Source organism: Dictyostelium purpureum, assembly GCF_000190715.1.
Source record: "Dictyostelium purpureum unplaced genomic scaffold DICPUscaffold_206, whole genome shotgun sequence".
NCBI classification, from domain to species: Eukaryota; Evosea; class Eumycetozoa; order Dictyosteliales; family Dictyosteliaceae; genus Dictyostelium; species Dictyostelium purpureum.
Window position 1 is genome coordinate 38,704 of NW_003519542.1, and position 17,152 is coordinate 55,855.

General features: G+C 24.3%; 7 protein-coding genes across 7 annotated transcripts; 3 read left to right on the top strand and 4 right to left on the bottom strand.

Annotated features, from left to right (window-relative positions):
* Nucleotides 1-1,567: 1,567 nt before the first annotated feature.
* On the top strand, nucleotides 1,568-4,822 carry DICPUDRAFT_36817 (uncharacterized protein; the record flags this gene model as incomplete). The annotated part of the gene is made up of 5 exons (XM_003290061.1): nucleotides 1,568-1,707; nucleotides 1,922-4,234; nucleotides 4,307-4,338; nucleotides 4,411-4,452; nucleotides 4,524-4,822. The coding sequence occupies 5 exons, from the start codon at nucleotides 1,568-1,570 to the stop codon at nucleotides 4,820-4,822; spliced, it is 2,826 nt and encodes a 941-aa protein (XP_003290109.1).
* Nucleotides 4,823-4,931: 109 nt separating this feature from the next.
* DICPUDRAFT_154608 (uncharacterized protein) lies at nucleotides 4,932-5,863 on the bottom strand (the record flags this gene model as incomplete). The annotated part of the gene is made up of 3 exons (XM_003290072.1): nucleotides 4,932-5,165; nucleotides 5,227-5,593; nucleotides 5,670-5,863. The coding sequence occupies 3 exons, from the start codon at nucleotides 5,861-5,863 to the stop codon at nucleotides 4,932-4,934; spliced, it is 795 nt and encodes a 264-aa protein (XP_003290120.1).
* Nucleotides 5,864-6,778: 915 nt separating this feature from the next.
* DICPUDRAFT_98581 (uncharacterized protein) lies at nucleotides 6,779-7,445 on the top strand (the record flags this gene model as incomplete). Its single annotated transcript, XM_003290062.1, has 3 exons — nucleotides 6,779-6,906; nucleotides 7,028-7,166; nucleotides 7,302-7,445. 3 exons carry the CDS (start codon nucleotides 6,779-6,781, stop codon nucleotides 7,443-7,445), a joined length of 411 nt encoding a protein of 136 aa, XP_003290110.1.
* An 87-nt stretch (nucleotides 7,446-7,532) lies between these two features.
* On the bottom strand, nucleotides 7,533-9,918 carry DICPUDRAFT_48969 (uncharacterized protein). The gene is made up of 2 exons (XM_003290073.1): nucleotides 9,851-9,918; nucleotides 7,533-9,776 (listed from the first exon to the last, which is right to left on the bottom strand). The coding sequence occupies exons 1-2, from the start codon at nucleotides 9,902-9,904 to the stop codon at nucleotides 7,623-7,625; spliced, it is 2,208 nt and encodes a 735-aa protein (XP_003290121.1). The 5' UTR covers nucleotides 9,905-9,918; the 3' UTR covers nucleotides 7,533-7,622.
* Nucleotides 9,919-10,708: 790 nt separating this feature from the next.
* On the bottom strand, nucleotides 10,709-11,734 carry DICPUDRAFT_88812 (uncharacterized protein; the record flags this gene model as incomplete). Its single annotated transcript, XM_003290074.1, has 5 exons — nucleotides 10,709-10,810; nucleotides 10,891-11,089; nucleotides 11,172-11,258; nucleotides 11,340-11,448; nucleotides 11,707-11,734. The coding sequence occupies 5 exons, from the start codon at nucleotides 11,732-11,734 to the stop codon at nucleotides 10,709-10,711; spliced, it is 525 nt and encodes a 174-aa protein (XP_003290122.1).
* Nucleotides 11,735-12,984: 1,250 nt separating this feature from the next.
* Nucleotides 12,985-15,532, top strand: DICPUDRAFT_154611 (uncharacterized protein; the record flags this gene model as incomplete). The annotated part of the gene is made up of 2 exons (XM_003290063.1): nucleotides 12,985-15,384; nucleotides 15,458-15,532. The coding sequence occupies 2 exons, from the start codon at nucleotides 12,985-12,987 to the stop codon at nucleotides 15,530-15,532; spliced, it is 2,475 nt and encodes an 824-aa protein (XP_003290111.1).
* Nucleotides 15,533-15,665: 133 nt separating this feature from the next.
* Nucleotides 15,666-16,751, bottom strand: DICPUDRAFT_80870 (uncharacterized protein; the record flags this gene model as incomplete). Its single annotated transcript, XM_003290075.1, has 2 exons — nucleotides 15,666-15,798; nucleotides 15,883-16,751. The coding sequence occupies 2 exons, from the start codon at nucleotides 16,749-16,751 to the stop codon at nucleotides 15,666-15,668; spliced, it is 1,002 nt and encodes a 333-aa protein (XP_003290123.1).
* Nucleotides 16,752-17,152: the final 401 nt, after the last annotated feature.

Consider the following 17,152-nt stretch of genomic DNA (forward strand, 5'->3'; position numbering starts at 1 on the left):
ATAATTTTATAATATGTAAAATATAAAAATTATTATTTATAAAGGGAGATATTATTATATTATTTTATTATACTATTATATTATTATACTATTATATATATATATATTTATAATATTATATATAATATTATATAATATGTGATGGTGGGGTGATTGATGGATATGAGGTGTATATATTTAATGTGTAGTGATATGAGGAAAATAGGAAAGTATATATTTAAAATATATATGAAATTTTGATATATCCTGTTTTTTACAATTGTGATCAATATGTAAAAAAAATTTATAAGGCTCTAAAAAAATAAAAAAAATAAAACAATAAAAAAAAATTAAAAAAATAAAAAAAATAAAAAAAAAAAAAAAAAGATTTTTTAATTTTTTTCAATTTTTGTTTAGACTTTTAATACCAAATATAACAAATATAATACTATTTTATATTTATTTGTATAATAATATACAAATAAATTATTTTAAAAAGATTTTAAATAAATCGATGAATCAGTACCAAAAATAAAATTCAAAATTTCGATTAAAAAAAAAAAAAAAAAAAAAAAAACAAAAAATAAATATTAAATATTTGTTTTTTTAACTTTTTTTGTTGTTGTTGTTTTTTTGTTAATTGCTGTTATTATGAATATTATTATGAAATGTGGATAGAATAATATATACTTAAAAAGTTACTTTATTTAAATATTACCCCCCACCACACACACCATTACACACAATCACACAAAAACAAAAAATCATTTTATTAGATGTATATTTTTTAAACCTTTTGTTATATTTAATTTTTAAATTGTTTTTATTTGGTTATAAAAATAAATACAGAAAAAAATTATAATAACTTTATTTGTATATTTAAAATAATAAAAAAAAAAAAAAAAATTAAATAAAAACAAACAATAAAAAAAAGTATAAATATACAAAAAAAAATTTACATCATCATTTTAAGATTATAAAATTTATAAAAAATAAATCAATAGTTAAAGAATTTTATAAATTAGGCAAAGAAAATATTAATATAGCAACATAAAAAAATGATAATAAAAATTCCAATATTGTTTTATATATTACTGTTTTTATTATTAATATTAGCAAATGGCTCATCACTTACAATGGCAGCTTATTGTGACAAGTTCCACCGTGACCCACGTTGCATCAAAAACAGAGTTGTGCCATGCTCCTTGCGTACTGGAATCAGTCCACAGTGTTAGTATTAGCTTTCTTATTTATTTCAAATTATTATATCATATTTATGAAAAAAAAAAAAAAAAAATTTTTTTCAATTTCTAAAAATAGAAAAAACAAAACCTTTTCAAAAACTAAAATAAATTATTAATATATTTTTTACAAATAAAACAAAATTATTCACATTTTTATTTATTTATTAAAAATATCATTTTTCTTGTAACAAAAATTTTTCTCAGATATTTGAAAATTTTTTTTTTTTTGTTTTGCTTTTTTTTTTTAAAATTTTTTGAAAAAAATTTTTGTTTGTATTTTTTTTTATATTTCATAGCTTTTTTTATTTGTATTTTTATTTGTAATATATTGTTTATAAATCAAAATGGCAACTAAAAACCAATCGCCCTATTTAGTTGAATATGCCAAATCCGATAGATCAAGTTGTGCCACTTGTTCAAGAGGTATTAATAAAGAAGATGTTAGAATTGGTTACAAAACCAAATCAAGACACTTTGATGGAATGTAAAAATCAAAATTATATTTAACGCAAATATTATTTACACAAAAACAACAACAATAATATACTCTACCTTAACAAATAAATATGAAAACTATATAGTTTCCGCTGTCTCTCTCTAATAATAACACATTAACATTAATATCACCCACATTAATTATTTCAAATTTAAATTTTTTGTTATTAAAATATTTTTTTTTTTTTTTTTTTCAATTAAAGGGATATTTCATGGCATCATTTAAAATGTAAATGCGCAGGTGTACCAAAATTTACTGATTTAGTTCACTGGGAATATCTTAAATGGGAGGATCAATTAGATATTAAAACCAAATATTTCAAACATGAAAAGTATGATCCAAAATCAGCAACAGAGGTTCAAAGACAAAAATATTTAGTAGCTCTTTGGGATACCAAAGATCTTATTGGAGATAATCTTAAAGGTCCTGCTATCAAGTCAATAATTCAATTTAACAAAGGTTTTGTTGACAAAGTATCACCAGTCCATCTTCTCCATACTCTTTCTGATTGGATGTTGAAAGGTCGTCCAGGTAAATGCCCAACATGTAAAAACTTTGAAGTATTATTCAATGGTGTCGAGTTTCAATGCAAAGGTTGGCTTTCTGAATTTACCAAGTGTGATTGGAGTGGTGATTCTCTTGATCGTTTCAAAGTATTAATTCCACCAGAACTTGCAAGTAACAAATTCCTCTCATCTTATAAATACACCAAAGACTATCCAAAAGCTGAACCAAAATATAATGATGACGATGATGAAGAAGAAGATGAAGAAGAAGAAGAAGAAGAAGCAGAAAAAGGAGAATCAGCCTCACTTCAAGAGAGTGCAAGTTTAAAATCCGAAGATGGTGCCGATTTAAGCGAGGCCGCTCTCGATCCAAATAGAGAAGAAGATGAAGTACCAGTTAATGAAGAGTGTGTTAATATGATTTTTTCTATTGCAGGTTCAGCCAAAGTTTTAGGTATTGCAACTAGTGAAATTAAAGATCTCATTAATGACCATGGAGGTTCAGTTGTAGAGGATCCACTCAAAGCCACAGTTATGATTTCATGTGATGAAGAGGTCAAAAAAAATAAAGTTACCAAAAAAGTTCAGAATGCTATCGATAACATCCCAATCTTTTCAGTTGAATGGCTCAAAGATTTATGTAATAGAACTAACAAAGGCATTGAGTTAAGAAAAACCTCAGTTTCAAAAGATTTAGTAATCACTCCATCAAAATTAAATGATGATCAATTACTTTATACTGAAAAATATTTTAAACCAGTCGAAAAGAAAACCACAACCACAACCACCACAAGCAAAAAGAGAAAAGAGATTGAAGTTGAAGTCAAACCAAAAAAACAACCAAAACCAGGCTCAAATATTCTAAAGGTCCACAGTGATTATAGTTTCCGTTCCTATGAAATTTATGTTAGCTATGACAAAGATAACGGCTATACTGCCCATAATGTTATGCTTAATCTTTTAGATATCGAAAGCAATTCAAACAAATTCTATCAAATTCAATTAATCAAAAAAATAGGTGTTGAATCATATACTGTTTTCTTAAAATGGGGTAGAGTCGGTGTAGATTCTGTTGGTGGTTCAAAAGAAGAAACATTCAAAACCTATAATAAAGCTTTAGCTTTATTCGCTGAAAGATTCTTCTATTTTACAGACAATAACTGGGAAGATCGTCTTAGATTCAAAAAGAAACCAAGAAAGTACTTTATGGTTGCTCTTGATGATGGTTGGGAAGATGAAGAAGAACAAGAAGAGGTAAATAATGTATTTAAAAAGAAGAGAGAGGATCTTACCTCCAACACCGAAAACCAAATCGTCACAAAGAAAGAAGGTCTTCATGAAAGAGTTCAAGATTTAATAAGATTAATGTTTGATCAAGATATGATGAAGAAACAATTACAATCTATGAATGTTGATACTGATAAGATGCCATTGGGTAAAATCAAAAAATCGCAATTAATGCAAGGTTACAAGGTATTATCTGAAATTCAAGATCTCCTTACTTCTGAAGGTGCTAATGTTTCAAAGAATAGATTAAAAGATTGCTCCCAACGTTTCTACACTTTAATTCCACATAACTTTGGTAATAACGCTCCACCACTTATCGACTCTGTTGAATCCATCAAAGCTAAAATGCAATTGGTCGAAGCTCTTATCGATATTGATATTGCTAACTCACTCAAGAAACAAACAGAAAATGTTGAAGGTAATATGATTGAAAACCAATATCTAACTCTTAACACCAAATTCTCAATTCTTGATAAGAGTGGTAATCTTTATAAAACCTTGGTCTCCTATGTCGATAACAGTCATGACACTAAACAATTCAGATTTGGTATCAACGTTGAAGATATTCTTTCAGTTGATAGAAATAACGAATCCAATAGATTCACTCCATATGCCAAAGATCCAAAAAGACTTTTATTATGGCACGGTTCTCGTTTAACCAATTTCGTTGGTATTATTTCACAAGGTTTAAGAATTGCTCCACCAGAAGCTCCAAAAACTGGGTAATTATTTTTATTATAATATTTTTATAGTTTCGAAACACTCACTAATTTTTAATTTTTATTTCATTTTAGTTATCGTTTCGGTAAGGGTATTTACTTTGCAGGTTAGTATTATTTTAATTTAATTTAATTTTAGATTTAGAACATTTTATTAACTTATTATTTAATTATTTTAGATACTGTCAGTAAATCAGCCTCATATTGTTTTACCACCAGAGGTATGTAATTTTCTTAATTATTATTATTTTATTATTAATTTACTAACTTTTTTTTTTTTAAAAAATTAAAGATTCCCCAGTAGCTTTAATGTTACTCTGCGAAGTTTATGTTGGTGATAAATATGAATTATTACACGACAAATACATGGAGGAAGCACCAAAACCATTCCATTCAACCAAAGCTTTGGGTATGGCTGCCCCCATTGGTGATGACAAAGCCTTAGTAGAATCAGATAATGTAATTGTTCCATTAGGTAAAATTAAAAACACAAACTTTAAGAGTAGTTGTACCCACAATGAGTACATTGTCTATAAAGTTGATCAAGTTAAAATCAAATACATTTTAAGGGTTAGAATTGATCACAAATAAATATTTAAAAAAAAGTAATAAATTTAATAAATTGTATTTTAATTTACAGAAACAAAAAAAAAAAAAATCTGGGTTTATATATTTTAATTTAGGTTTATATATAAAACATTTATTTTGAAAATCCGTGTCTTTTAATAGATTCTACGAAATTATTCAATCTATTTTCATATTCGATTGGATGATGACGTAAATGCGAAACATGTGGGGAATCGTCCCAGCACTTTGTATCTAACTGTTGTTTGTTTATAATATTATCTTTAATAACCATTACAATTTTATCAATATCATCTGAATGAACAATGATATCGCTTTTAGAGTATAAAATTAAATGTTGCCATTGATTCTAAAAAATTTAAAACTAAATTAGAAACTGTATAAAAAAATATTAATAATATGATACTTACCTTGGCACTTTGAAGATTGTTTACATATATTTTCATATAACCAGCAAATAATAACATAACAAATGGAATAAGAACAAATAAGACACAGGTTACCAAAAAGTTTGGTGAAGTCATTTTAAAAGCAGTGAAAACAGACCATGGTCTAATTGCTGGTAATGAATCTAATACAGTACCTCTGACATAGGGTCTTAAGTGTTGCCATTTCTGGTTGTCGTGAATCTCGCCTATCATAAAACTATAATAGAAACCACCACCATTTGACATTGCATTGAAAATAATAGTATTACATTTTGGGTTTTCTTTTACATACATACTAATTTGTTCGAGCATGAGTGTACCTTTCTTTTTAATAGCACCCGGCATTAATCTAATTTTTAATCAAAAGGAATAAACATCTAATGTTTTTTTTTTTTGTTTATATAATAATATTTCATTTTACTTACATCTCTGATGGATTTGAACAATATGATAATGTATTGAAACCTCTTTTTCTCCATTGGTCACCATATTTATTTAAATGAACCATTTTACTGCCCATCCAACCTAATAAAACAACTAATGGCTTATCCTCTTCTTGTGGGAATGGTTTTGGTGAATCTGCATCTGCTGATTTAAATTGAAATATTGATTTTCCCATGCTGTTATATATAAAACTATTATTACAATTGTGCTAAAGGAATTTTAACAAAATAAAAAAAAAAAAAAAAGTTATTTATTGAAAAAAATATGGTTAATAAAAAAATTGTATTTGATTTTTAATTAATCAAGGTAATAATTATTTTAAATTATATTTTTTTTTTGATAAATAATAATTTTAAACTAAAATATTGCGTATCGAATAAAATATTATCACCATAAAAAACTCAAATAAGTCATTTATTGCGTTAATTTTGTTTTTTAAAAAATTAAATTTTTAAAAAAAATTTTATTTTTATTTTTTTGCAGTTACATTTGTTTTTGAAAATGAGATAATACCAAATTTAACTAACAATACCTCCAAATATATCCAAAATTACATCATTTTGGGAAAAGTTGGAATTAAAAACAAACCAAAATTTTAAAAAGACACTTTTAAAATAAATAGATTTAAAAAAACTATTTTCTTTTTTATTATTTTTTATTTTTATTTTTTATTTTTTTATTTTTTTATTTTATTATTCTTTATTTTTCTATTTTTACCTTCCAAATATATTAAAGTTGAATTACAAACAAATAAATATTTTCAAGAAATATTTTGAAAATAAATTGATTACATTAATGAATTTCACACAACCCCAAAAAAAATATATTTTTACAAAAACTAAATATTTACAAAGTTGTATTTGCCCAAAAAACTATTATTATTTTAAATATAGTTATTTGTTTACATTATGAAAATTGATTTGATTATAAGTGATTATTTTTTTGAAAATGATTCTTTATTTTTTTTTTTATAATTTTTTTTTTTTGTTTTTTAAAATTTTTTTATTTTTTTTTTTTTAATTTTTTTAATTTTTTTTTTAATTTTTTTATTTTATTTTTTCATTTTATATATTTACAAACCTTCATAAAAATGTCAGAAATTATTAGATATTGCAAAGGTATTTTACAACGTGGTGTCCTCGAATCATGCAAAACTTTATATTACACTGGAGAACTTAAATATGGTACTCTTGTTGGTGTAGATAAATTCGGTAACAAGTATGAACTCATTATATTTTAGCATAATCATTTCAAAATAATGGTGATGACGATGATGGTTGTGTGATATGATCATTTATGTATGTATGGAGACTAATCTTATTTTTACTTTTTAATTTAGATATTATGAAAATAAAGAAGAAATCTTTGGTAGACACAGATGGGTCGAATATGGTGATTACAAAAACCCAGATCCAACTACCATTCCACCAGAATGGCATTCATATATTCACTTTATTTCCGATAGACCAGGTTCAGAGGTAATACTCATTATACTATAAATTTATTTAATATATCACATTACAGCATAGCAGCACGATCACTCTATCATTATAGCAAAAACAATAAAAAGTTGTGTACTTAATATTAATTAATTTAAAATTAAATATAAATAGATGCTTTCATTTGCTCCAACTTATAAGAGACCACATATTGCAAATCCAACAGGTACTGATGGTGCTTACACTCCACCAAATTTCTTATTCAATATCGAAAAATCAAAAGAAGAATTAGAAAAAGAACAAAAAGAAAAGAAATAAATAATGGACATATAGTAAATAATAATAATAATCAATTTTAGTAATAGTAAAAGTGAAAATAATAAAAAAAAACAATTTAAAAAAATTATAAAGTGGAGTTTCAAACAGATATTTTATTTTTTTTAGCTTTTTTTTTTTAAAAAAGATGATTGTTTTATTTCTTATTTTATTGCTTTTTTATAATGAAAGTAATTGGATTTTGGTTGGATCCCCATTAACTTCTTCAAACAATATAACTGTAGCATATTGTTTATCTTGTTGGAGGAATAACCAATCTAGCGGAATATGATAGAGGGATTGACTTGGTTCATTACAATCTATACGATTATTGGATGGTGTATATATGCCTATATAATCTTGTTTTAGAGTGCAGTTGGATTGAGTTGCCTCCATTAAAAAGTATCGACCAATATTGAATCCATTAACATAAACAAAACCTTTGTTCATTGATGTCATATTTAAAACATATGCATTGGAGCTTGGATCTGATGATAATCCATCTAAAGAAATATTAAATTGATACCATGTCATTGATTGGGTTGCTGATGGGTTATATGGTTGCCAATTTACTTTGGACGATGAATATTCATTATAGATTTGGAGTTTTTCACCTAATATTCCTGGTTTCATTGACCATTGGTTATTTGTAATGTTAGTTTGACCCAACGAGATGCTTCCTAATAAACCTCTACTATATGATTCCATATGAGCTGCATAGTTTTCTAATCCCATAGTCATTGTGAGAATTTGTAACTGATAGTTTATATTACCATTTGTTGGTTCTAAAGTTATATATGCGACTGGGGACCATCCATTACCTTGATAAGCTCCATTTAAAAACACATGACAAAAATCATACATATTTTCTATTGTTAAAGTTGTTGTTTCGTTTAATGTAATATTTGTGGTATACCAAAGATAGTCGGTTGTGTCATTGGTTAAATTGATTTGTTCGAGTGGACTTTCGTTATTAATAATACAATCATTTATTATATCAGATTGGCCCCATTCTGAAAAGCTGAGAATCGAGTCATAATTAATAGCATTTGGAACATCTTTAAATTGATCCCTTGTTGATGGTTTGATATATTCATCTGGCACATATGAAGTGTCAAATACAACAGAGCCACTATAAACAATTACTACTGACCATGGTTGAAGTGTATAGTTGGTACCTTGCCATTGAATATAGTCTATAACCAATCCAAAGTTTGTTAAGAAAACCAAATCCTCTCCATAAGGATGTGCTTCAGAAATATTTGATAAAGGAACTGGTGTTGGTGGATCCATACCCATTATTATACTTTCATATTTGTGTATTACAAAGTGAAACTGGGTGCTCATCGAATATTTAGGTTCATTTGGGAAGCCAAATTCATCTAGAGGGGCATCATATTCGTATGATGTAATAATCCATGGACCACCAACAGAACGACCAAAATTTGTACCACCAAACCACATATAGTAATTAAACAATGAACCACCATAAGCAATAAATCTAGCAGATGAAAATAGCATATCTTGAACAGGTCTCTTTGGGACAGCTTGACCCCAGTTTTCAAACCATCCTACCCAATTTTCTGTCCAAAATGCAGGTTGGTCTGGAAAAGCGTTCCAATGACGGTCTATCCAATCATGGCAATAAAAACCATTACATGTGTTGATGGCGCTATCTATATCCTCTTGAGCACACATAATCCAAGGTATTCCTATATTTAAAGATTTTGCAAAGTTGATGGCCCACAAAGCATATTCTCTACCAGATGCCCCATATTCATTTTCTAACCAACCATATTCATTCTCTATTTGAGCTATAATAATTGGACCCCCATTTGGTGCAAAATAATCTTGAAGTTTATCTACCACCATTGTTACCCAAGTTGACATAGCATCCATAAATGGTTGATTGTAATCTCTAAACACTATTCCTTCGATATTCTTTAACCAGATTGGGAAACCTCCATAATTCCATTCAGCGCAAACATATGGACCAATTCTAAGATTAACAAATAGCTCATTCTCTTTACACAAATCTAAAAACAAGGTTATATTTGCATTATCTTCAAGATAAAATTCATTTGGTGTGTTTGGTTGGTGGACATTCCAAAAAATATAAGTTTCAATTATATCCACACCTGCTAATTTACTTGACTTTAAAATTTCATTCCATTTTGATACAGATGCTCTTGGATAATGTACAGAACCACTTACTAATAATTTTCTTTCTCCATTTATAATTAAAGATCTATGATCATATGTTATATTTAAACCATTATTTAATTTATTAAAATTTAATTGATTTCCACTATTATTAATTTTTATTGCATCTATCTTTAAAATTAATTAAGGAATAGTATTGTCAATATTAATATATGTTTTCATTTTTAATTAAAAATATAACTTACATTCGATATAATAATGAATAAAAAATATAAAAAGAAATATTTATTTACTAACATTTCTAATATTACATATAGAATCTATCAAACTATTCTTTTTTATTTTATTTGTAATTTAAAAAATCTAATTCATTAAATAAATATAAAAAAAATAAAATTAAAATAAATTAAAATTTCAAACCAAAAAAAAAAAAAAAAAAAGGGTGCTATTAAATGGGGGAAAAATAAATAGAAACCCACAGTTATTTTATTTTTTTAAATGTCAGTTTTAAAGAAAATGATCATTTGATACCCAATATTTATTATAAAATTATATTGAAAATTATATAAAATATAAAACAATTAGAAAACCTCCAAACCTATAAAAAATGTGGTTATTTTTTTTTTTTTTTTTTTTTTTTTTTTTTTTTTTGTGTGGTAGTGTGGTAAAGGATAATTCAAATTAACTACCAAATACTTTAACCAATCCATTTATTTTCTTTTAATTATTTATACCACAACCATATGTTTATATATCAATTAAATGGTCATATTTTTTAAAAAAAAAAAAAAAAGTACTGACTTTTATCTAAAATGTAAGTGGTTAGAATAAAAGAGTTTAAGATTAAAAAATATACTAAAAATAAATAAAAATAAAAAAGAAATGATGGCATAAAGATGGTGTAATAGATTTGAATTTTGTAGTTTTTTTTATTTAATTGTTTTTTTTATATTTATATATCTATTTAATATATAAATATAAATTGAAATGAAAGAAAGAAAGAATAAAGAATTATTTATTTTTTATTAATTTTATTTTTTTTATTTTTTTATTTTGTTATTTTTTTTTGATGTTTTTTTATATTATTTATTGTAATTTAAAATTTATTGTTTTAATGAGTTACCAAAAAATACAACAAGTTCTCCACAATCCTTAACATGAATATTATTTAATGATTCAAGAATACTATTTGAATAACGGTTCATCTAGAATGATTGAAAAAAAAGAAAAAAAAGTTAATATTTTAATTCCTACATGTATATTGTATATAAATTTATATTCTTACTAATTCGCTATCGAAATTGGTTGGTTGTGAAAGGAGATTGTGTAAGTTTGAAGTTTGACAATGTTGTGATAAACGTGGGAGTGCAGTTAAAGCAACTGGTTTATGAATCTTTGATTCTTTAATTTGGCTTGAATAATCTTTTTCTTTATCGAATGGATCCTTACCGTCTGGACCAACCATTGAAACATCAATGAATTTTCTAAACAAAACAAAAAAAAATGATGTAATTAGTAAAGAACTTGAAAACTATACCTAAAAACTATATATAGGGTGATAATTACTGTGCAGTTCTATCAATAATATCTTTGAAATAATCATTATCTAATTCTCTCATTTGTGAGTATGAAACTTCTTGTTGGTTTTCTTCTCTTTAAAATTATAAAAAATAAAACAACATGTTAATATCCTTTTTAATAATCTAAAATAACCTAAATAATTTTATAATTTACTCTTTTGGTTGAATGTTTATTTGTTTTGATGGAGTTTGAGCGGATGATGAAGTTGATTGTGAAGATGAAGCTTGATTTCTTGATCTTGCATCATTTTCATTTTTATTATCTATTATTATTGTTTTTATTAATATTAAAAAAATATATTAATATAAAATTAAAATTATAATTATTGTAAAAAGAAAAAAAGATTTTTTAATCGTTTTTTACATCATCATTAATTTAGAGGGATAGATTAATTGATAATTATTATTAAACAATGTTTTACAATAGTTATTTAAAATTGTTTCCAATAACTATAAAACGAATCTAAATTGAGCCCATGGCCAAAGATTAAAATCCTCTCTATATCTATAAAAAAACATACCGTTTACTTTTGACATAAAGCAACCCATTTTATATTGTTATATGTATATATTGTTATATTATTGTAGTTGTGTGGTATGGTATGATATGATAGGTGATACTATTTATTCTAATGTGACCCTGTAAGAGTTGATAATTAATCGATAAATTAAAATAAAAATATTTTATATATTTATAAGAGTTGAAATATAAATATTATTAATTATAAGATACAACAGTGTGTTAATCGGGTGGTATTAATTTATATAATATGTAGTTATTATTATTATTATTATTATTATATTATTTAAAATTATTTAAAATTATTTAAAATTAATCAAAAATATACAAATAAAATTATATAATCGAAAAAAAAAAAAAAAAAAATTTTAAAAAATTCAAAAAAATTTTTTTAAAAAAAATAATTAAAAAAAAAATTAAAAAAATTAAAAATAAATTTCCTTTTATTTTTTTTTTTTATTCTGTCAAATTCTGTGTATTTTTGGTTAAATTATTTATTAAATATAATTTTAATATGATTTAAATGATAAATAAATAACAAAAAAAATAAAAATAAAAAAAATAAAAAAAAAAAACATGGATTAAAATGATAATAATAATGTTTAAAAAAAAAACTATTTTAATAATAACTCACACACCACACACACACATATAAATATAAATATATATTTTATATTTATGACACACAATTCTCTCTCAATGAATTTATTTTATATTTTTATTATTTTATTTTATAAATAAAAAGTATAAATTTTTTTTTTTTTTTTTTTAAGGTTTTATTTATTTATGGTTTGGTAAAAAAAAATTTTATACCTATATAATTTTATCCTATCTTTATAAAATTGTTTAAATCCATTAAATTAAAAAATTTATAGAATTATAAAAAAAATTCTTTAAAAGGGTAAAAAAGGTTTTAATTTAATTTTTTTTTTTTTTTTAGAAAAAGAAAAAGGAAAATTTTTTTTTTTTTTTTTTTTTTTTTTTTTTTTTTAAATATAATAACAATAATAACAATAACACATTATAATAATATTAATAATTAAATTTAAAAAAATAAATAATTATTTGTTTTTTTTTATTTTTTTTTCATTTATTTTGTGTTGTTTAAATTATTTATACTGATAATTTATTTAATTTTTATTTATTTATTTATTTATTTATTCTATTGTATACCTATATATAAAAATAATAATAAAATAATAAAATAAAATAAATAAAAATCAAAATAATAAAATTATATTAAATAGCCATGGATACTAATAATGAAATAAATAATAATATGGCCAGTAATGAAGATAGTAGTGAATATAAAAGCATCTCACCCAATTTTATAAAAAGAACTATTAATGGAAACAAAGATAGTTTCAGTAAAAACAGTATAGAAAATTCAAATGAAGATAACTTAACCAATATATTTCACAAAAATGAATTCTTTGTAATTACAGATTTGGTACCAATCGAAACAAACACAATAAATAATCAACTCAATATACCAAATGGGCAAAATAGCATCAATGGAACACCAATAAATAAAAACTTAGCATTAGACGATCAATTAATAGATATACCTTTATCACCATTAGATTTCGAAAAAAATAAAATAAAAAATCTGCAAAACAATAGTAATAATATAAATAATAACCAAAAAATAGAAAAAAATGAAATAAAAGAATATGATGAAGAATCGATAATCATTAATAATATTGACAAATTACCAAATGATACACCATTAAAGGAGCACAATGTTATAAGAAAATCAACTAGTGTTAATCTAAGAGAGTCCACACCATTAAATACATCAAAACCATATATACCTCCAGCATCAACTCAGTTATTTCCAAACAAAGAAGAGCTAAGTAAAAAAGAATTAAAGAAAGAAAAGAAAATTGAAAAGCATATTTTAGAGGCGATGCAAGATCATGGCAATAATATAAATAGCCAATATATTGTTGAGGGTATACCACTATCAACTGTATCAAATAATAATAACAATACTTTAAATACAAATACTGCAACATCATCAACTGACAACATTGCCTCGGGTAGTCAAGTATTTGGTACTTCAACGGATAATATTGCTGGGGAAACTAAGGTTAAAAAATCAGGTAAAAAGAAGAGAAGATTAAAGAAAAAAAATAAACACTTAGAACATAAAAAGAATTCCCTGGGCGAAACTATATTCAAAGGTCATCCAAGTTGGCTTTTGATGCGTACCATTCAAACTGGTCTAATCAATTGCATCTCAAAAACATCAAATAGAAATATTAAAGAAGATTCTGATGAATTTTTTCAATCTTTTCATTATTTATTGCCAGTAATAGAAGAGCACCCTAATATGACTTTTAGATTTAAGGATTATTGTCCTCATGCCTTTTCTCGTCTCCGTGAGTTGTTTAATATAGATCCCATATCATATGTTCATTCAATCTGCAAACCATGGAATGAAGTAGTTACACCAGGTAAAAGCGGAAGTATATTCTTTTTCACTCATGATAATCAATATGTGTTAAAGACCATTCCAAAGAGAGAGGCAAAGCTACTTAGATCTTTGCTTCCAGAATATTACGAGCATATGAAAAGAAACCCCAACAGCCTATTAACAAAGTTCTTTGGTCTGCATCGTGTTAAACCAATTGGTGGAAGACAAGTACGTTTTTTAGTTATGAAGAATTTGTTTTACACACCCAAAGAAATCACTCAAAGATTTGATTTAAAAGGCTCAACTGTCGGTAGAGAATTATCACCAGAAGAATTAAAAAAGACATGCCCTACACTCAAAGATTTAGATTTCCGTAGATTAGGTAAAAAAATTCATTTAGGTCCTGATAGAAAGAAATTATTTATGCATCAACTTAGCGAAGATTGCAAATTTTTAGTAAAGTTAAATATTATGGACTATAGTCTATTGATAGGTTTACACAATAAAAACGATGTATCACAACCACCAGCATCAACAGACAAACAAACCAACAGTTTGGATAAAAGTAATATTAACAGTAGCAATAATAAAATAGCAACCCATTATCAACAAGACAATGAGTTTGAAAGCGGTGATAACTATTCAACTGGGGACGAATATGAATCAGATTATGAATTTGGTTCAGATGATGATTTACGTGTTTCAAAAAAAATATCCTCAATTAAAGAAACTAAAAACTATTTAAATTATTTTAATCATGATGGAGAGCCAAAATTTTCAACCTCTGCAAACACAACTGCAACTACTGAAACCAAAACAACAACCACTACTCCAAATAAATATTATAATAATACACCAACTAGTTTAATTAATGAACCAATTCACGATTTAAACTATTTATCAGAAGAAGAATTAAATCAAAATAATTTAAAAAATAAAATAAATAATCTTCAACAGCAACAGCAACAGGAACAGCAACAATATCAACAACAATACCTACAACAGCTAAATAGTAGTCAATATATGAAGCCTGTTGAAAATCCAAGTTTACCACCAGTTTTACCAGAATCACAATCATCACCCCAACCTTATATTAAACCAAAGATTTCAATTTTCGAACATGATAAAGGTGGTATGCAAGGTATTAATGATAAAAATGAAGCATTGGGTGAATACTATTTTATGGGTATAATAGATATATTAATGCTATATTCTTTTAGAAAACAAATTGAACACACATATAAATCGCTTTTTAATAAGGTAAGCAAAATAATTTTTTAATTTAAAAAAAACCTTTTATATTTTATTAATTTATTATATTTAAATATAATAGGGCGAAGTTTCTTCAGTGGATCCAGTTGAATATGCCGCCAGATTTATTAATTTTATAGCTGATATAATTGTATAAATTTTAAAAAAAAAAAAAAAACTGTATAAATAAAATAAAAAAACTATATATTTAAATATATTTTTTTATAAAAAAAAACATAACAAATTGTATTTGTATTACTATTATTAATGTTGTTGTGTATATTGGTTGGTTATTGATTAAATATTAAATATTTGGTTTCGTTTAATTTTTCAATTTGTTGAGACTTTAGAAAGATTTGTTCTCTTAAATTGTTAATTTCCTTTTCGTTGGATGGTTTATATGTAAGCATCCAATACAATACCCTAGAAATAAGCAATGTTGTTTTATTAGTACTTACTATCAATCAAAGTTTTACAAATACAATAGTAATGATGCAGTGAACTTACTTGTCTAATTCTTGAATTTCAAATTTAATTGAATCCATTACAAAACTTAAATTATTATCAATTATTTTATTTTTATTAATTTTATTTACATTTAAATTATTTGTGTTTATATTATTTCTTAAATTGTTTATACCTGGTGATTGAGTGCTCTGGTGGTTATTTTGGTTTCTTGGTGGTGGTGCTGTTTGATTTTGGGTTGTTCGCTGTACCTGTGCTTTTTGATATGATGGTGATGAGGAGGAATGCTTAATATCATTATTATGATCACTATTAAAATCACTATTATTATTGTTGCTATTGTTGTTTTGATTTCGGTTAAAATATGAGTTAAAATTTAAACCTTTATTATTAATATCACTATTATTGTTACCATTATAATTTTGATAGTTTATCTGATTGTTATGATAATTGTATTCCATTGTTGATGTAAAAAAGCTATTTTCTTTTTCCATTTGCTCTAATTTTTCATCTAAATATTTTATAATTTCATTTTGATCTGATGTTCTATCATTTATACTGTCTTTCTTTATATTTTTACTATTACTATTATTATTATTGTGATTGTTATTACCATTATTGTTTGGAGTATTGGTATTGCTATTGTTTTCATAGTTATCATTTTTTGACATACTAGTTAAATTATATATTGGGTGTCTATCATCTTTTTCTGTACTATTACGACCATCACTGCTTCCATTACTAAGGTCATGATCTATTTTATATGGACTTGAATCAGTTGTTCTTAAAACAAACCTCATTGATGATGGGTTGTTGAGGTTTTTTATATAATTTGTATTGTCATCCTGATGTTCGCTTGTGCTATATTGCTGTTGTTGTGGTTGTGGTTGTTCTCTTATATTAAACTGCATTATTAAAAATATACAAAATATTACCCAAAATATTATAATTTTTTTTAAAAAAAAAAAAAAACCAGATATTTTTTAAAAAAAAAACTTGAAGTACGATTTTTCTTGAGATAAATATATATTTATATGATGCTTTTATTAATTTTTTGGAAGAAAATTTAAAAATGAAAAATAATAAAAAAAATTAATTTGGAATGGCTCTAATTATGTGAATAATTTTTTTTTTTTTATTTTTTAATTTTTTTTAAAAAAATTTTTTAAAAAAGAAATAATAATATTATTTTTTGATTTTTTTTTAAAATTTTTTTTATCTTGTGGAACTATTTTTATTTATTTTCTATATATATATATAGCTGTAATTACAATAATTAATATTTATATTTATATTGTATTACTTTAAATTA